At 38.8% G+C, this 21,139-nt stretch overlaps 1 protein-coding gene across 4 annotated transcripts in view; it reads right to left on the bottom strand.

The window, feature by feature from the left end:
• Positions 1 to 466: 466 nt before the first annotated feature.
• Positions 467 to 21,139, bottom strand: part of mon2 (MON2 homolog, regulator of endosome-to-Golgi trafficking) — a 65,536-nt gene continuing 44,863 nt past the window's right edge. For 2 of the 4 annotated variants that reach the window (XM_067437288.1, XM_067437289.1), the window contains 8 exons: positions 17,836 to 17,964; positions 10,150 to 10,340; positions 9,997 to 10,057; positions 6,770 to 6,893; positions 6,375 to 6,431; positions 4,825 to 5,032; positions 1,768 to 1,850; positions 467 to 1,149 (listed from right to left, as the gene is read on the bottom strand). In XM_067437288.1, coding sequence (XP_067293389.1) covers positions 986 to 1,149; positions 1,768 to 1,850; positions 4,825 to 5,032; positions 6,375 to 6,431; positions 6,770 to 6,893; positions 9,997 to 10,057; positions 10,150 to 10,340; positions 17,836 to 17,964 — 1,017 coding nt within the window. In that variant the 3' untranslated portion in view covers positions 467 to 985. The remainder of the gene's footprint in view (positions 1,150 to 1,767; positions 1,851 to 4,824; positions 5,033 to 6,374; positions 6,432 to 6,769; positions 6,894 to 9,996; positions 10,058 to 10,149; positions 10,341 to 17,835; positions 17,965 to 21,139) is intronic. The other 2 variants (XM_067437290.1, XM_067437291.1) reach the window with 1 other exon arrangement.

Genomic DNA, 21,139 nt, shown 5'->3' with positions numbered 1-21,139 from the left:
ACGGATGCCCTTGAGGTAAGCTAAAACATATCAACATTTAATTTCAAAGTGAACAATCCCTTTAATACAGATTGGAAAACATTTTAGGTTGTCATTTGTTTGAAGTTTTAATCAGTTTTTGTCTCGTTTAAATGGTTCTGCGGTAAAACCCTTTTTTAAAGCACAAATATACCATGTAGTTACTCAATATGAAAGCAGCCGCATGCAATTATAACAGTTTAAAATACTTTTAGATGCAGTATTGGATGTCAAACACAGGACAGGCCCTGGGATCCCGATCAACATGTCAGGTTGCAATTATCCTGCGATAATTACTGCCCGACTATACTTTAAAACGTACTTATTTAATCCTTCATGTACACTCAGAGCTTGAAATGTTTTTTCATAGTCATATTTAAGCGTTAATGAACTACTGCACCGGCGCAGCCTGAAGTGAAATGCTTTCAATGAATAACCAGAGGAGCGATACGTTTGATGTTCATAGAACTGTACCATTTATTATTGTACACACACCGGGTTCAACCCTTCTCAATGCGACTAAAGATGACATGGAATGTTACAGTAAGATCTTGCATAAAATTCATTGCTGTTGAGAAAATTTCACACAAAAAAAGACCATCCTTCATGTATTTATTATGATGTTTCCATCCTCTCTTTTTAAATGCTTTTTTTTTGGATTTGATTTTCAATCCAAATACGTAATTCTTAATTACATCTTTAACACTATCACCGAACACTGTACATTAAGGGGGGGACCAAAAACCCATAAAAACAACAAACACTGCAAATTTAACATAGCAGTTAATACATCGTTAAAGTCGGCCAATCAGAGTCTACCCTCAGCTCGTATTAGAAGAAGCTTAGAATGATGGGGTTTGGAGCTGTCAGTCAACAGTTTGCCATGACGATGGGGGTGAATCGGAGTCCTTGCATGTGGTGTATGAAACAGTCACATTCATGTTCGCGGTGGAATAAAAACGCTCAGTCACGACTCGCCATTTTGCACTTTGGAGACGGGCGGTTGCATGAAGTCTTTGAAGGGCCCCAGGGCGTCTTTAAGGGCGGAGCTTACTTCAGGAGACGAGCAGGTGATGCATTCCACCAGCGTCGGATATAACGCGATCACCTGAGCCCACACGTTCCCATCCACTGATGCCCCGACAGCGAAGAGGCAGAGGAGAGAAATGAGCAAAAAACAAGGATGCAAAACGATGCAAAAAACGCTTTTCTTAGTTAGTATTTTTGTCTTGTTTTTAGTCAAAACATCTAACAATTCTTACATTAGGAAACATTTAATATACAAGTAAAAATGATTATCTTGTTTTGTGAAAAATAACTCAAAATTAAGAGAGTTTTTGCTTAAAATAAGCGAAATAATCTGCCGATGGGGTAAGCAAAATAAACTTAATTCAAACAATAAGCAACATTATTTTTCTTACCCATTGGCAGATTATTTTGCTTATTTTAAGCAAAAACTCTCTTAATTTTGAGTAATTTTTTCCCAAAACAAGATAATCATTTTATTCTTTGTTTCTTAATGTAAGAATTGTTAGATATTTTGACTAGAAACGACCAAAATACTAAGTAAGAAAAGCATTTTTTGCAGTGCTGCGATGCCTCAAAATGCTTTCTAGGTAGGCAGCGTGCTAGGTTTTGAGATGCAATAGGATCTTTTGCAATGTGTCACATATATGTTTCACGTAAATGCAGAAGTTTGTCATGGTTGCATTAAAAAAATCTGAACATTGAAGGACAAAGCCGTCTCACCGTTCTCTGGTTGAGTCTTTTTCAAGGAATCCATGAGTGTGCTGATGGCTTTTAACACAAAGATGATCTCAGTCACTTGTTGCCTATAGAAATAGTGAAAAACACTCAGAATCAAGGCTGGGGAGTGAAAACACTGAATTTGTGAGCGTGTCCAGCGCACTTTCTATGGAAGCTTGTTTTTCCCAAGGAACAAAAACATAAATAAAAATGGTAACAGACTTTTTTTCCTCAGAATTGTCAATTTTGATCGGCAGAGGTGGACAAAGTACACTATTACTGGAGTAAAAGTAAAAGTCCTACTGGTCAAATATTACTCCGTTACAAGTGAAAGTTGTAAAAACAGATTTTTGCTCAAGTAAAAGTACAGAAGTATTTGTTTTCAAAAGTACTTAAGTATAAAAGTAAATTTCCTTTTTTATGCCAATGCATTATTGTATTATAGTTGTTTAAATGCACATTATGCCATCATGGTTTAAGCCAGTCAGTGATGCTCCGTCTGACACACTAGCATACGACTAACTTAAACTCATTTAAATACTTGTAGAAAAGTTACAAAGCTCTTTATAAAGCTGCTGTCACTTTAAGGCAGAATGCACGGATCAAATACACTGATACACATCTGATATTCTCACAACTTTACTCTTCTCTTTCTCCCAGATGTTTATATTTTTAATATTGTATAAGACATGCACCAAGTGTATGCCAACTAAACAAATCTTGATTTTTTTTAAAAACTGAAACATACTTTCAAAGTATGGCTATGAGTGCACACACTGCGCCTAAGAACCGTCTTCTTCCATTTTGGAACTGATCAGTGTTCAAAAAAAGTTGGGGAAATGTATATGACCCTATAAGAGCGATTCCTGATCGACTGTCTGAAACAACAACAACAAAAAACCTTTTATAGAAGGAAAAAATCATCCACCGACTTTCAGAGCTGCAACAGAAACGACTTTCGACCTTGATAGAAATGTAGTGGAGTAAAAAGTACGATGTCTTTCAAATGTAGTGAAGTAAAAGTCATAAGTTTCCAGAAAAAATAATACTCCAGTAAAGTACAGATACTCAAAAAGTGAACTTAAGTACAGAACTCGAGTAAATGAGCTGAGTTACTGTCCAGCTCTGCCGATCGGTTCGTGTCTAAAGACATCAATGTGTCATCACGAGCCGCAGGGTTTAATTTGCGTTTGTCTGTGTTTGTTTTTCTTACTCTCATAGATTTTATTCATTCGCATGCATTATACGACTGACAGACTGCAACGGTTGGAGTTAAAAATCTTCATTTGTGTTCTACTGAAGAAACTAAGGCCGCCTTTACACTCAGGTCTAATTCTGATTTGGTGACTATATTCGCTATTTTTTGACGACCCGCTTACCATCATCTTTTAAAAGCGACCTGTATCCGATATTTGCATTTACACTGGTGAAACAGCCCAAGACGTTCTGATCCGGAAAAGGAAGTAAAATGGCACAATATACAATGGACGCAATGGATGCAGACGAAATTATTATTCAATGTTTAGCTTTCAGCACTATCTTTAAAGGCCAGCTAAACATTGCTTTCCTAAAGCAGAGAAAAAAAAGAGGAGAGCGATTGGTGTCATGGGATCGTAGTTCGTGTCCACCCGAGTTGACGTCTTTCGCCTCTGTCCCTTTTTCAATGACGTAAGACTCGCATTAACTGGGGATTATATCCGATTGGACCGCTTACATGGCAGACGCAAATGCACACATCCGAATCATATCGGATTTATTCCCACATATGAGTGAGGCCTGAATCTGATCTGAGGATATCGGAATTCATGCGTTTTTTTTTTCTGCTTACTGATAACATCATTGTTTTCTCCAGAACGACTGTACAGCCAAACATTTTTGTTGCAATATTGTCCTGTTTAACATTGTGAAGCTGCTTTGAAACAATCGGCATTGTAAAAGCGCTGTATAAATAAAGTTGATTGATTGAAAGTTACCTATATCTTGGATGCCCTGTGGGTAAGCAGGTTAAAGCTACACTGTGATATTTTCCCCCATCTAGCGGTGAAAAGGTATATGACCATCCCATAGTCTCTAAAAAAATATGGACGTAGTGTCCGTGACGTCACCCATAGGATTCTGATAAGCCGTTCTGAAGCTTAAATTAGGGGCGAGCTGGGCGTCGCCATCTTGCGAGTGAGTCTTCGCGTGTCACTCCCGAAAAACAGAAAATGGGCAAAAAGGCGGGATGTGGGCGGAGCATATGTGACACAATGACTATAGACGGCGGATAAATGGCCATCCACCTGTCACTCAAAGTAACCACGCCCTTAATTATGCAGAACTTTAAGGCTTTATATAACGTAAACGAATGAGTTAGAAATAAATTCACCCCCCTCACAGTTGTCATGAAGGTCAAAATTAGCCGTATAGGCCAAAACCACAATTTGTGCCAGGCTGAAAACATGTTTTTTTTCTGCTGTAAAGTTAGGCATTTTAACATGGGGCTCAATGAGATTCTGCTCCTTCTGGAGCCTGTCCCTAGAGGCCCGTTGAGGAATTACAGTTTACATTACTTCCGTATTGGCTTCAAGAGAGATCGCGGGAGGTTGCCGCTTGGACCATCCAGTGAATATTAGTTTCTGTTCCTCTCAATTCTGATTTCGTTTTAACTCCTACGGTGGCCGATTTAGTCCAAGATTAACATGGCAATCCCCCTCTTCACATTCGACACGGTGCCATCGAGTGTTAAAACGCGAAAGGCGAAGCTTGAATTTACGGGTATGTCCCTCTTTGGCTAATGTACTTTCAAGATGGAGGAGCAACATGGCGACCGGCATTCGAACCCCTCACCCGTATGTGTTTTCAATGGCATATTATAAACTTACGAGAATACTTTATTACTTGAAAGAAGTAAATATACATTAAGGAGCACAGATATTTTTGAAAGAACAGTGTTTTTTGGCTAAGAATACACTAAAAAAGTTACACAGTGTAGCTTTAACATCACATTTGCCTTTTAGGGTGAACTATCCCTTTAATACCAGCGTAACAGGGCCTGAGTGTGTATTTCCGTCAGCTGACCTGGGCAACGGGCAGCGTCCACTGAGTCTCTCGTCCTCCACGTATCGTCGGAGCACGTCCTGCGCCCGCTGCAGCAGCACTGACAGCGCCATTCGGGAGATGTAGCCCTCCTGCGGCGTCGACACTTTATTACTGAAGGAAAACTGCAGGAGCGTCTCGAAACACACTTTAGAGAACTCCTCCCGCATACGGATGTCCATTTCGGCCTCTGCTCGGGACGAGAAGGGACAGTTAGTGCCTTCATACTCCAAATCCTGCTTTTGACCATTGTTATGAAAAGGTTTGTTCACCCAAAAATAAAAATTCTGTCAATAATTACTTACCCTAATGTTGTTGGACACCCATCAGACCTCCGTTCATCTTCAGACACAGATGAAGATATTAGTGTTGAAATCCGATGGCTCAGAAAGGCCTTCATTGACACCAATGTCATTTCCTCTCTCAAGACCCATAAAGGCACTCAAGACGTCGTTACAAAGCCCATCTCACTACAGCGGCTCTACAATCATTTATGAAGACACCAGAAGAGTTTTAGTGCGGAAAAAAACTAAATAACGACTTATGTAGTGATGGCCGATTTCAAAACAAAGATTCGAACCGTTGTGAATCAGTGAATCGATTTATGATTCGGATCACGTGTCAAACTGCTGAAATCACATGACTTTGGAGATCCGAATCATGAATCGATTCACTGATTCATAACTGTTCGAATCTTTGTTTTGAAATCGGCCATCACTACATAAGTCGTTATTTAGTTTTTTTCCGCACTAAAACTCTTCTGGTGTCTTCATAAATGATTGTAGAGCCGCTGTAGTGAGATGGGCTTTGTAACGACGTCTTGAGTGCCTTTATGGGTCTTGAGAGAGGAAATGACATTGGTGTCAATGAAGGCCTTTCTGAGCCATCGGATTTCAACACTAATATAGATGAACGGAGGTCTGACGGGTGTCCAACCACAGGAGGAACTAATGACACAATTTACATTTTTGGGTGAAATTTAAGTGACTAAGTGCCTTTAAGTGACTTTAAAGGGGTCATGAATTACCAAATCGTATTTTCCTTGATCTTTTGACATACAAGAGCTCACTAAATAATGTTCTGCAAGTTTTTAAAACTTCCTCGATAGTCGAACCAAGCTCAGAAAAGTCTCGTTTCGGATTTTGTCACATTATGATGTCATAGTCTGCGGAAGACCGCCTCTGCAGAAGATCGACGCCCACTTCTACATCATCACCTCTTTAGCCCCGCCCACCGAATCACACGTCATGTAGTAGCAAATATGACACCGGCAGAAACACACAATTACTCCAGCAACAAAACCTCAAAGACGCCTCTGAGGATAACAGATCGTTGATATGTGCTGAGTATTTATACTATAGCACCGCAGTCAAACTGAATAGATATGATTTTCTTTCCTTTGCTTCTGCATTTATGAACTATGAATATATTAATATAAGAGCGACAGTGTGACAAACAATGGTACATTCATTCATAATTTACACGCAAGTCATCCTTTGTCAACTATAACAGTGGTAACTCCAAATACTTACGTATTTTAATATGCAACACGGTTACCCAATCAAAGCAGTGGGCGTTTACTTCCAAGTCTTGAATGCGACACGCCCATCAAAACGTGTTCAAAAGAGAGGGTCAAAAACAGCACAAAAAATACCTTATTACTTCTTTATTAGGATGTTTTTTTATGTAATAATCTTGATAACCTTGTGCAGTTCATGACCCCTTTAATGTCATTCTGTTCTTTACACAAGCTTATGAAGTCTTATGTACTACTTGATGCTTTTAGGATTTTGACAACATCAGCATGAATATCTTCCTAACATCATCTTGTGGAGTAAATGAGCAGATCTTCATTTAGTGAGTAAACTATTGCTATAAGAACAGTTGACACTTTCTGAATCAGATGAAGACAGTTGATGTTCTCTACCTGTGAATGAAGACGACTGGGAGTGAATCGATCCTTTATTGAGCATGCTCATGATACGACCTACGAACTCTTTGGGTATGAAATTGGCAAATGGTAAAATCTCTGTGCTGATCAACTGCACCACCTAGAGGACAAAAAACGAATTTTTAATAGATTACATTATACATATATAACATTTATTGTGTGTGTGTGTCAAGGTTATTATAGTTTTGCTTTTTGAAATTAGTTTTTATTTTAGTATCGTTTTCAATTTTGCTACAAATTTCAGTTTAGTTTTAGTTAGTTTTACAAATGGTTTTGCTAGTTTTAGTTTAGTTTTTATTTTGCAAATACATTTCTATTTAGTTTTTATTTATTTAGTTTCAGTTTTAGTTTTAGTAATTATAGTTTAGCAGAGTTACCATAATGAAGTGTAGAGGCCAAATCAAGGTTTTTAATTTCAGCAAAGTTTAATTAACAGATTAGAGTTTAATCTTACTAAACATTAAGTGAAATAACTTGATAAATGAGCATTATTGTTTAAACCCAGGACGGCCTTACAAAACATGCATAAAGTTGGGTCTTCACCTTTAAGCAAAAAAGCTTGAGTCAAACTATGACCTATACAAACAACGATCTGGAGATTAAAAATGAAATAAATTATATTTTGATATTAAAAAATTATATTTGATATTTTTGACATAGATCCTCTGAGTATTAGCCTATCTTAAAGAACAAAATAAATGCAACGTAAAATATAAAAGTAAACATTATAAATTCCAGACAAACTCATTCATAACAAAAATGAAATCTTGTTAAACAATTAAAAGCTTATTTTAATTTCTTCAGTAGTACAATGCAGGCTAGCAGTGTAAGAGCACAGCTAAAGTCATCTGAATACAGCCAACACACACTGTTGTGCTGTGTGTGTGTGTGTGTGTGTGTGTGTGTGTGTGTGTGTGTGTGTGTGTGTGTGTGTGTGTGTGTGTGTGTGTTGTGCTATAATTGTAAAGGGGACCAATGTCCTCACTTATCTAGTAAAATATTATGATAACTGACTAGTTAAAAAGGCTTATAAATCGGCCAAAACATGTTTTTATTTAAATCTATTGTTTTGCACGTTCTTGGGATGGGTAGGTTTAGGGATAGGGATTGGGTTAGGGGATATAACATATCATTAACCTGATATAAAATGATTATGATAACATCTTTGAGCCAGTCAATATTATGCAAACATGAAATCTCAAACGCACAGTAGGCTAGTAACGTTACTTTCTACTAGTTGCTGACTACTTTTGTGCCTGCGTCTCTCGTCGCGTAAGAAACGGCATTCTAAAACAGTGAGCTTAATTTAAAAGAAGTTCAACGTACATCTCATTACCTTGTGTTATTTCCCATTTCACTGCCATGGACGCATTGATTCTTTGTGAACTGCCGTTTAGGTGTTGCCTGTCTACACGCGTCCGTCACAGGACAGCAGTTAATCTCCTCCTCAGATCACTTCACGCACACTAGCGCAATATATACAGACACTCCCTCAACCGCCACAGTCAGATGTCAGATTTTCCACCGCATTAAATAGGGCTTATTAATAACGAAAACGAATATTTATTTTTGCTAATTATTATTTTATTTCAGTTAGTTTTTTAGTAAGAGTAGTTAGTTTCGTTTAGTTTTAGTTTTTTATTTATTCAGATTTTTTAATTTTATTTCAGTTTACGAAAATGTTTTTTGACCAATAGTTTTAGTCTTAGTTTCAGTTTTCGTTTACGAAAATAACCTTGGTGTGTGTGTGTGTGTGTGTGTGTGTGTGTGTGTGTATACACAGATCAGGCATAACATTATGAGCACTGACAGGTGAAGTGAATAACACTGATGATCTCTTCATCACGGCTCCTGTTAGTGGGTGGGGTATATTAGGCAGCAAGTGAACATTTTGTCCTCAAAGTTGATGTGTTAGAAGCAGGAAAAATGGGCAAGCGTAAGGATTTGAGCGAGTTTGACAAGGGCCAGATTGTGACGCCTAGAGAACTGGGTCAGAGCATCTCCAAAACTGCAGCTCTTGTGGGCTGTTCCCGGTCTGCAGTGGTCAGTATCTATCAAAAGTGCTCCAAGGAAGGACCAGTGGAGAACCGGCCACAGGGTCATGGGCGGCCAAGGCTCATTGATGCACGTGGGGAGCGAAGGCTGGCCCGTGTGGTCCGATCAAACAGACGAGCTACTGGAGCTCAAACTGCTCCAGAAGTGAATGCTGGTTCTGATAGAAAGGTGTCAGAATACACAGAGCATCTCAGTTTGTGCGTATGGGGCAGCATAGCCGCTGACCAGTCAGGGTGACCTCTGACCCCTGACCGCGCCGAAAGCACCAACAGTGGCACGTGAGCATCAGAACTGGACCACGGAGCAATGGAAGAAGGTGGCCTGGTCTGAGGAATCACGTGTTCTTTTACATCACGTGGATGGCCGGGTGTGTGTGTGTGGCTCACCTGGGGAACACATGGCCCCAGGATGCACTATGGGAAGAAGGCGAGCCGGCGGAGGCAGTGTGATGCTTTGGGCAATGTTCTGCTGGAAAACCTTGGGTCCTCCATCCATGTGGATGTTACTTTGACACGCTCCACCTACCTAAGCATTGCTGAGACCATGTTCAGCCTTTCATGGAAACAGTATTCTGGTGGCTGTGGCTCTTCGAACAGGATAATGCTCCTGACACAAAGCACAAACGCTTCAGGAATGGTTTGAGGAGCACAACTACGAGTTTCAGTCGTTGACTAGGCCTCCAGATTCCCCAGATCTCAATCCAATCGAGCATCTGTGGGATGTGCTAAACAAAGAAATCTGATCCATGGAGGCCCACCTCGCAACAGGAACTAAAGGATCTGCTGCTAACATCTTGGTGCCACAGCACACCTTCAGGGGTCTAATGGAGTCCATGTCCAGGGTTGTTTTGGTGGTCATAATGATATGCCTGATAGGTGTGTGTATATATATATATATATACATACACAGAGCAAATAATAAATACATAAAATTGCTGCATTTATCCAAACACTTATTTTAGACAATATATGCCTAACTAAAAATATAATTCATTTTATTATCACAAAATGACCAAATATCAGCCTTACAAATCGGCCGGTTATATCAGCCTATCATGAATCAATCCCAATATTTCTGGAAATCCACCTCTGTATTTTTATGTTGGTTTCATAACAGTAATATGTGGATGTACTGTCAGATGAAATTACCTCCACATCTACCGCTTCATTCCTCTGGAACTCCTGTATGGACAGATTATCTGGAGGTGTGCTGTGGGATACAAGAGGAACGTGAGTGAGCACTGTTTGCGTTTAATATATCATGCTATCATGTTGAGATCCTCTTCAAAAGAAATTGAACACCTTTTGGTAAACAGGAAGTCCTCAAATGCGTTCGCTAGCTCCGGCCACATCGTGTCAAATTTGCCTGAGGATGCTTGTTGCCGGGCAACAGGGAGTCCAATAGAAAGCACTTTGAGCAGAGAGGAGACGGCCAGTTTCCAGGTGCTCTCAGCGGGACAGGCGTACTTCAGACCCAGAGGAATCCTCAGAGTCTAAACACAGAGAAGCTTCTGCTTTAAACATGCACAGATAAGCCTGACGCAGTGTCTAACATGTTACATAAATATATACAAAACTACTAATTCAAAATATGGCACACTGCAAAAAATGAATTTCTTACTTAGTATTTTTGTCTTGTTTCTAATCTAAATATCCAAAAAATCTTACATTAAGAAACATTTACTAGACAAGTAACAACTATTGTCTTGTTTTAGGAAAAAATAACTCAAAATTAAGAGAGTTTTTGCTTAAAAAATGCTAAATAATACGGCAATGGGGTAAGGCCATGTCCACTAGGACTGGGACGGTTACCGTTTTACCGCAATGCCGCGGTCACGTGATGCCTACCTGAGATAGTCACCGCACCATCACCGCAAAAAATAAATAAAAGTTTACATTCCAGCCTTCATATTTTTTGCTAGAAAAACTAGCATGTTCACTTTACCATAATTTGTTTTATTTGTATAAAAATATAGAATTTACTATAGGCTACTCTATTGTATCTCTTTACATAAATATATTTTCCACTACATTTAGTTATTTTACTAACCCGAATAAGGACTCATCCGCGCTAGTTTGCATGTGAGGGGAAAAATTAGCTGCTTCCACTTAGGAGGAGTTGTGCACTTTTTATACTAATTTCTCCTTTCATACTATTTTCTACTTAATTAAAACTATAATTTCGAACTATAATATTGACCCATTGTTTTTTTTATGTGAACGCTGTTTTACGTGATTTTTTTACCACAGGGGTGAAGCACAAAGCTTTTACAAGGGAAATACATTTGGACATCGCAGCCATGAAAACAGGCTATGGATTCATGCCGAATGAGAGAGGGAGTTAGCCTGACAAGCCAGACCCACATCAAGATGTTTGGTCTGGAAACTCACCATTGACAGCTCAATCCGAGGGGCGGATAAACGGCTGTCTGTCAAACTCCCTCTGCACGCGATAGGATAGCGCTACACCAACCAGAGCAACGAAGGTGAAGCAGAGCAGATTCGCCGTATCCGGTCGTCTAAACTCTGAACACATCTTCCCTTTTTAAGAATGACTTCAGTGCCGTTCTTTGTTCTTTTCTCAGAGAAAAGCTTAACTCCAAGTCTTCCAGAGTCGCGGTCAAAGCTGATTCGAAAGACCGCCGTTCGCCAGTTTCTGTGTTTACTAGAAGCACGCAAACGCAACTCGGCCGTCGTCATTATGGCCCCGCCCACCGACTCTATACACGATGTGATTGGCCCGGCAAGAGTTTGGCGATTACAGCTCAGAAGGGTATTGAGAGTTGCTAGACGACACTCAAGGCAGATTAGATTTGCTGCCGCTAGGGTGCGTCTAGATTTCTGGGCTAAGAGGGAGGCTGACCCAATTTAAGATTTGCCAGTTTTTTAATTCTGTTTTGCAATCTGGTCATCCGATATTTCAATTTCCTTGAATATTAACAATAGGCCTAACGTTAGTCTATTTTATCCCACGGGACATCTCGTTTCTTTTCCCAAATCTTCACTTGTGGCGCACTCATTTTTGCAGGGAATTATAAACGTTTCTTCCTTTCGTGTGCTTTCGTTTTTGTCTATTACACCCGTTTACATCTTTTACTGTGGTAAAGTAGAAAAACACTGTAGGACGAAATATTATTTAACACAGTTTGTGCTTGTTATTAGACTTGATGCGCGTCCAGTTTATTTGAATAGCGCCGTTCACACGCAGCGGTTTTACTTTCGCTTTCTCTAGCAGTGAATAATCAAACATAGCCTAAATGTCTTGACCCAGTGGAAGATAAAATTCACTCTTCAGACGTTTTACAACATCAGGAGAAAACATGAAGACGAAGATATTCGAGACTGTCTATCCAGCTCTTGTCCCACATTCATCTCAAAGCGCAGACCGGCACGACGCATCTTTGCGGTGCAATAGGCTATAAAACAATTTTTTTAAACAAATATTTAATTTTCTTATATTCTTAAGATTACCATTATTTACTTATAATCATTCAAATGTTTTACAGGCTGTAGCCTATGTGTTGTTTCGCTGACGGAAAATAAACACGCATGCAAATGGATGTTTGAGCGTTTATTATTGTAAAATGTAGGCTATATATATCTGGAATACAGTACAGTATTTAAAATAGCATATGCATTAGTTATACTCTCAACATAATACCGTCCCAGCCCTAATGTCCACTAATACGTTTTCATTTGAAAGCGTATATTTTTCTCTCCGTTTTGGCCTTCTGTCCACACTGAGACAGCGTTTTAAGACAATGAAAACGTATCGTTTTGAAAGCGATCTCCAAAGCGGATACATTTGAAAACGCCGTCTTCGCGTCGTAGTGTGGACTGTAAAAAACGGAGGCTTTTTAATACGATGTTGCATTTTTAGCCATGTGATGCAGTCATGTGACCAATTCAGCCAAGATGGTGAACGACATTGTACAGCAGCTGTTTTGTATGCTTTCTGTTTTGACAGCCTTGTTAAATATTAATGTCCGTTTGTACATACTAGTGTTGGGCGATATGCCTAATTTTCCAATCGTCATATCGTCAGCCTGTGAGATCGCCGATACGCGATCTTATCGCGTCGGGGCGGAGCATTCAGTGGCATAACTTTGTTTTAAAAAGTGGGTGGGACAGTCTCACGAAAATGCGTATAGTACGAGTGTGCAATCTCGTGGAATGTATACGTCAAAATGAGCTTTGGCTTACAAATGGTAGGCTACGCAGTTTTTTGTGTGCATATGATACACACTTTATGGCGTATTATAAGGGGATGCATCTAAACACAATATAGCGTTAGTGTCCAGATTTTTCACGTGAATAAAGGCATAGATTTGCACACTTTAAATCCTCGAATTTTTTTCTCATTAAAACCGAATATCATCATTGATTGTACATGAAGAGCAGGGACAGTTTTTGTGCATTTTGTTTCGTGATTTTACCGGAACGAATACAAAAGTTAGATTAAAGTGCTCTGCACATGCACGAGCCACGAGAGAAATCTGCAGCACTGAAAACAGCGGCAACGAGAGCCAGATCGCCTCTTATTTAACAATCGAAATGATGCTCTTCTAGTTAACCAGATGTGTTGTGTTTGTATTATTTAGGTTCATCCGTGAAGCAATCCGTGTGCAACTGGTCCGCTGTTGCATACCACAAACACAGCATTTATTCATTATTTTTTATTTAAAATCCAAAAGTTTTTACTGAACATGGCTCGTCACTAGCCTACATAAACAGCATTTTATTCAATTAATTTATTCATATTTAGATTTAGCTCACACAAGTGGCAAAACATTTAAACATAGGTTATAGCCTAAATCACAAACATTTTAAATTAGAAACTTACAATAGGCTATTCAAAAACAGCCGACTCTCGTCTTTTCTTTCGTTTTTAAACCTTTTAAAGGAAATCCTGCAGTCTCGTTTCCTTGCTTAACTTGAGAAAAAAAGCCATGTGTTGACTTTGAAACAAGAGTAGGCCTATATTTTAAGTTATACGCATCTTTGGTTAAATTACTAGATTTTCGCGTCAATAGCCTACCTGTTTATTTTAATGCGAACAATGTTCTGTCGTTTTAATGCAGCAGCGCAGCGCAGCAAAAAATAGCCTCGGTACGAAAACGATCCGTGCACTGCTGCAGACGCACCGCTCCTGGAACAGACTGATGGACCGCATCCGCGTGCAGTGTGACAGCTGTCATCCGTTAACATGGGTACTGAAAAAAATACGCACCGCACACGCACTGCAGACGGGGTATGTGTGAAACGGGCTCCATCGGAACGCGTGTTCAGTGCAGCGGGCAACATAACTCCCCACCGCAACCTTCTCAAACCAGCTGGTTTTCTTATACAAAACATTTTTGGGAATAGATACCTGAATTGCATAACAATAATTGTTGTCTTAATTGTTTCTGGCCTTGTGTTTGTTTAAGCAATAAGTTCATTCGAGTAGCCTATACATTTGAGGTGATTTAATTGTTTTGCCGTTTTATTTGAGTTCTTTCATTGTGTTTTTTTATTTATTAAAGCCTATTTCGTTATTTATTATTTTTAGGCTACCGTCAACCTGGTGTCACAGCCTGTCTATTATAATGGACTATTTATTTCTGTAGCCCATACAGCGGGCAAGGGCTAAAACACATTATTAGAAAATTGTCTGCTGACATTTAAGTATTTCACTGCACTTTAACAAGAAATCTTAGCTTAACGGCCAGTGCAATATTTTTTGTTCATTGTTGTTCCGTCGTTAAGTCGTTTGAAATAAAGCTGCTTTTACTTTTTGACTGATTGCTCTGTTCAAATGTATAGGCTATAGCCTATAATTATAATATAGCAATTTGTTATTGTATTATTATAAGTATAAAATAAATGTACATTTATGAAAAAAAAAATGATTTAGCCTGATGATGATGATGATGATGATGATGCCGTTTTCGCCGTGGCTTATGTGAATTTGTGAATATAGGGCTAGGTTGATCACCTTGCAATTAAATTCTGAAACTATGTAGTTTTTTCGTCTTTAAAAAAACATTTTTTTCACTGAAGAGTAACTCATTTTTACATTTTAAAAGCGTGTGGTGTTGCACTCGCAGTATATATGCGGCACGTAGCCTGTGAGTGCAACACCACGCGCTTTGATGTTGATGTGAATAGTAAGGCTAAGCAGAATAAGTACAATTAATGTAATGATGATGATAATAATAATAATAACTATGATCATAATATTTTCATTTAATAATAATTTTTATTTATTTATTATATTCATGGGGAACGAGCCAAATATCGCCTTGAAATCGCCAACAGCTTCAGCTTTCGGCGATCTCTCTGCCTATCGTCGATACACGATACTATCGTCTATCGGCACAACCCTAGTACATACTGGTAAAAAAGTGCCTTTTCTCGACATTGCCGCAAAATTTCAAAGAGTAAATAAACGAGTATAGCGGAAATGACGCAAGTCGAAGCGTCTTGGATTTGCTCGTGCGCAGTACGGGGATGTAAGCGTTTTCAGACGTTTCAGTGTATATGGACATTTTTTTGGAAAACGATTGAAAATGATAGTGTGGACGCGGAGCGTTTTTAGACGAAAACTCCGTTTTTAAATTTATCCTGATTAGTGTAGACGTAGCCTAAGTAAAATAATGTTGTTTTAAGATTATTTTCTTACCCCACTGGCAGATTATTCATCTTATTTTAAGAAAAAAACTCTCTTAATTTTGAGTTATTTTTTACCAAAACAAGGCAACTACTTTTGCTTGTCTAGTTAAGAATTTTTAGATGTTTGGACTAGAAACAAGACAAAAATACTAAGTAAGAAAAGCATTTTTTGCAGTGCATGACAGAAATCCACTAGATAAAAACAGTTAATCAAGACCGACTTGGCTTGAGAAAGCCAGATCAGAAAGTCTGAAAAAGATTTAAAAGCTTGAAGTTAGAAGGTTTTCAGTTAAGTAGTTTTAAAAGTTCAAAGATTTAATGTTTTGAAGCCAATAGTCTATCAGAAATATTTAGCATGATTTGACGCACTGCTAGCATGATTTAACATGTGATGTACATATTACATTTAACATGTAATATGATTAGCATGTTGTTAACATGGTTAGCATGTTGTTAACATGTTAGCATGATTTAATGTTGTTTAACATGATTTAACACATTGCTAGAATGATTTAACATACAGGGAGTGCAGAATTATTAGGCAAATGAGTATTTTGACCACATCATCCTCGTTATGCATGTTGTCTTACTCCAAGCTGTATAGTCTGGAAAGCCTACTACCAATTAAGCATATTAGGTGATGTGCATCTCTGTAATGAGAAGGGGTGTGGTCTAATGACATCAACACCCTATATCAGGTGTGCATAACTATTAGGCAACTTCCTTTCCTTTGGCAAAATGGGTCAAAAGAAGGACTTGACAGGCTCAGAAAAGTCAAAAATAGTGAGATATATTGCAGAGGGATGCAGCAGTCTTAAAATAGCCAAGCTTCTGAAGCGTGATCATCGAACAAGCGTTTCATTCAAAATAGTCAACAGGGTCGCAAGAAGCGTGTGGAAAAACCAAGGCGCAAAATAACTGCCCGTGAACTGAGAAAAGTCAAGCGTGCAGCTGCCAAGATGCCACATGCCACCAGTTTGGCCATATTTCAGAGCTGCCACATCACTGGAGTGCCCAAAAGCACAAGGTGTGCAATACTCAGAGACATGGCCAAGGTAAGAAAGGCAGAAAGTCGACCACCACTGAACAAGACACACAAGCTGAAACGTCAAGACTGGGCCAAGAAATATCTCAAGACTGATTTTTCTAAGGTTTTATGGACTGATGAAATGAGAGTGAGTCTTGATGGGCCAGATGGATGGGCCCGTGGCTGGATTGGTAAAGGGCAGAGAGCTCCAGTCCGACTCAGACGCCAGCAAGGTGGAGGTGGAGTACTGGTTTGGGCTGGTATCATCAAAGATGAGCTTGTGGGGCCTTTTCGGGTTGAGGATGGAGTCAAGCTCAACTCCCAGTCCTACTGCCAGTTTCTGGAAGACACCTTCTTCAAGCAGTGGTACAGGAAGAAGTCTGCATCCTTCAAGAAAAACATGATTTTCCTGCAGGACAATGCTCCATCACACGCGTCCAAGTACTCCACAGCGTGGCTGGCAAGAAAGGGTATTAAAGAAGAAGATCTAATGATATGGCCTCCTTGTTCACCTGATCTGAACCCCATTGAGAACCTGTGGTCCATCATCAAATGTGCGATTTACAAGGAGGGAAAACAGTACACCTCTCTGAACAGTGTCTGGGAGGCTGTGGTTGCTGCTGCACGCAATGTTGATGGTGAACAGATCAAAACACTGACAGAATCCATGGATGGCAGGCTTTTGAGTGTCCTTGCAAAGAAAGGTGGCTATATTGGTCACTGATTTGTTTTTGTTTGATTTTTGAAAGTCAGAAATGTATATTTGTGAATGTTGAGATGTTATATTGGTTTCACTGGTAAAAATAAATAATTGAAATGGGTATAAATTTGTTTTTTGTTAAGTTGCCTAATAATTATGCACAGTAATAGTCACCTGCACACACAGATATCCCCCTAAAATAGCTAACACTAAAAACTAAAACTTCCAAAAATATTCAGCTTTGATTTTTTTTTTTTTTTTTTTGTGTTCATTGAGAACATGGTTGTTGTTCAATAATAAAATTAATCCTCAAAAATACAACTTGCCTAATAATTCTGCACTCCCTGTATTGCTAGCATGAGTAACATGTTTTGCTAACATTATTAACATGTTGCTAACATGATTTAACACATTGCTAGCATGATTAACATGTTGGAATCATTATATAACACATTGCTAAGGTGATTTAAAGGGTCATGAAACCCCAAAACATCTTGCTAGTATGATTTAGCATATTGCTAACATGATTTGCATATCTTAAGTCAATTTAATTATACTTACTGAGGTCATTTAGTTTAATAAATGTGATAAATAAAATGCTTTGTACCTTAATGATGTTTTGCAGGACTTTCTCTGTGATAACGGCTTTGTGACAGGCCGTTTTTTGATAAAGATCGACCACCACCTCCAGGGATCGCTCCGCAAATGGCACGTAGTTTAAGGCCACCCATTCCGCCTGGACACAGACAAAAACAAAAACATGAAATAAAGAGGGAATTTAACATATTAAAATGTATAATTAAAAGAAGAAATGTCAGCCTCAAAGACATAAATACTTGTAAAATAACATAATATCAGAGGAGGATTGTGAATAGTCAACACAAACACTAAATCTTCGGGGCCGGCGTGGTGAGAAATCTCCTTCTTTAGGATCCCCGAATAATCCCATTGGTTCAACAGACGTTTATTGGCTAGTGTTTTTCGTCAAGACCTCATGATAACTTTTGATCAGGCATGGGTCCTAAAGGAGACCCAATTCCTGGGGGAGGGGGGTTTGATTTCTCATGACACCGGTCTCCAGATGGGCTCTTAGTTCAAACCTAAATCTTATTTTTATCTTATTATCCCCACTATCAGTAAAATGATCTACAGGACGGGGCTTAAATGCTGCAGATGACTGGAAGAACAGCCCCATACAGATTTCCACTTCAACACTAATAACATTTGTGTCAAATTTCAATGACAAGTCCCACATTACTCTGACACGGTCCATAATATTAGATGAAAAGCAGCAACTACAGGCCAAGCACAGCACTGATACACACAAGAGTGAATGAGTTTGCCGATTGCCGTTTGTCGAGCAAAAGTAGTTCAAAGGCTTTAGATTCAACATTATTTGAATTTGTTAAATTGCAAAACAATGATAATCATTTAACCTTTACATGCAACCAGTGTTAATTTAAAAAAACGTTCTTCAGTGACGAAAACGAGACGAAGACTAAATAAAAAAAAGTTTTGGATGACTAAAACTGTGGGTGGGATATTCATACTGTCATTTTCGTGGATGAATAAATGTTAGGGAGGAACCATTAGGGAAGATATCCAGTCAGAACGGATGTCCCGTGTAATAAATGTGCATAGTTGAATTGTAATGTGCAGATCTAACCGTGGTTAACCACTTACATTTAAAAAAAAGGAAAAAAAAGAGTAAATCAAAATTTGCTGTCAAAATTAACACCATACGCAACGATGCAATGTTGTGTGTTTGTAACGAGGCAATGTTTGTGTTGCTAAAAAGGTTTGCAATGACACACACAAACTACCGAGATTCAACCTCAACGCCTGTTTGACATTTTCCAAATTAAATGATTTATACTTAATTATTGTTTTACTACATTTTTTTGGTTTCTGAACAATATGTAGAGCCACGTTAGCAAGTCACTTAGTAAAAGGGGACATTTTTTTCAGTCACTTAGTCAAAGGGGACAATCACTGGGACGATCAGCAAAATAATCCATCCCGATTTTTTCCGTGTTGTGTCTGTTGCTGAAAAGGATCCGCTGTCATTATACAGCACAAGAGCGGCCTCTAGAGGCCACAAAAAGCCATCACTGACGTCTTGTGGAGTTTGTTTTGACATGTGAGGCATGTTGACCAAGTCGAAGCCAATACAAAAGTGACTTAAACTGTAATTCCTCGACTGGCCACTAGGGATAGACTCCAGAAGGAGCAGAATCTCATTGAGCCTCATGTTAAAATGCCCAACTTTACAGCAGAAAAAAACATGTTTACAGCCTGGGACAAATTGTGGTTTTGGTCTATACGGCTAATTTTGACCTTCATGACGACTGTGAGGGGGTGAATTTTTTTAACTCCTTCGTTTACATTTTATAAAGCCTTAAAGTTCTGCATTATTAAGGGCGTGGCCACTTTGAGTTACAGGTGGATTGCCGTTTGTCTGCTGTCTGTTAGTCATTATTTCACCTAAGCTCCGCCCACATCTCTCCTCTTTGCCGATTTTCTGTTATCCGGGCGCAACAGTCAGCTAACGGCTCTTCAGAATCCTTTTTTTTTTTTTTTTTTTTTTTTTTTTTTTTATGCAAACAGACAAGTACAATATTTACAAAAGAGAAGTAAGATGCAAAATACAAATACAAGGGCCAACAAAACATAACATGCCAGTACGATGTGTGCGTGTGTATGTATGTGTGTGTGTGTGTGTGTGTGTGTGTGTGTGTGTGTGTGTGTTTGAGCGTGTAACTGGTGTGGGAGTGTTAATGTATGAATAAAGAATTATGTAGGGAAGTACAACAGACATAACCAAAAAAAATATATGTGTATAAATAAGGAAATAAAATGGGGTATGAAGAAGGTGACAACAGCAATAGTAATAGCAATATTAATAATAATAATAACAATAATAATGATAAATCCAATTAATTAGAAATGACAAATAGTATTAATAGTATTATCAGTAGTAGTAATGACAAACATATATACAAATATACTCTTTTCATCCGGAATGAGGGGAAGGTTAAAGGGGTCAGGAAGAGGACAAATAAAAACAATAGTAGTAATAGTAATAATAATATTAATAATGGTAGATATTGATAAAGTCATTAATAGTGATAATAATAGTAGTGGTAACAATGATTTTAATAATAATAACAATAAAAATAATTATAATAATGGTAATATTGATCAGCTATTAATAACAAGGTATTATAAAGCTTTGATACCCCTCATGGCCATGGCATAGGATAGACCTCTGCCAGAGTCGTAATGCAATGGGCTATCAAGGTGAGGTGCTGCCAGGGTCCCGAGATCCATGCCCATCCCCCAGCTGTTCCATAGATGCCACGCTGACCCTATCTTTGTGTTTTTTGTTGTTGTTGTTGTCTGATGTGTTTGTCAACTAGTGTATAATGCATTAAAACAAACATGGCGTGTAGCATGGAACCTGCCCAGTGCAAAGCCCACGCAGGCCGCCATGTCCACGCCACATTTACCCTATATATGTGCCTTTTTTTTTTTTTTTTTTTTCCTTTTTTTTTTTTTTTTTCTCCTGATTTAAACTAGTTTTATGCTCCAAATGAATGTGTGTGCACCTCACCTAATATGTAAAGCATTAAAACAGCGCGACAACTACTAGCTGGAGGGCGAAAGACCAAGGCCCCCGGCCCCACCTCACCCCCACCCACGACTAATCAGAACCGCACATGACAGGGATTAGTATGCCACAACCATCCAGGGTCCACAAGCGCAGAGAGAGATAGAGAGAGAGAGAGAGAGAGACAGAGAGAGAGAGAGAGAGAGACAGAGAGAGAATAGAAAGAGAGAGAATAGAAAGGGAGATAGAGATAGAGAGATAGATAGAGAGAGAGATAGAGACAGAGAGAGATTCCAATGTA

The sequence above is a fragment of the Pseudorasbora parva genome, chromosome 25 (assembly GCF_024679245.1).
Source record: "Pseudorasbora parva isolate DD20220531a chromosome 25, ASM2467924v1, whole genome shotgun sequence".
Lineage (NCBI taxonomy): Eukaryota > Metazoa > Chordata > Actinopteri > Cypriniformes > Gobionidae > Pseudorasbora > Pseudorasbora parva.
The sequence above is the reverse complement of the archived record's forward strand: the minus strand, read 5'-3'. Positions and strand labels throughout refer to the sequence as shown.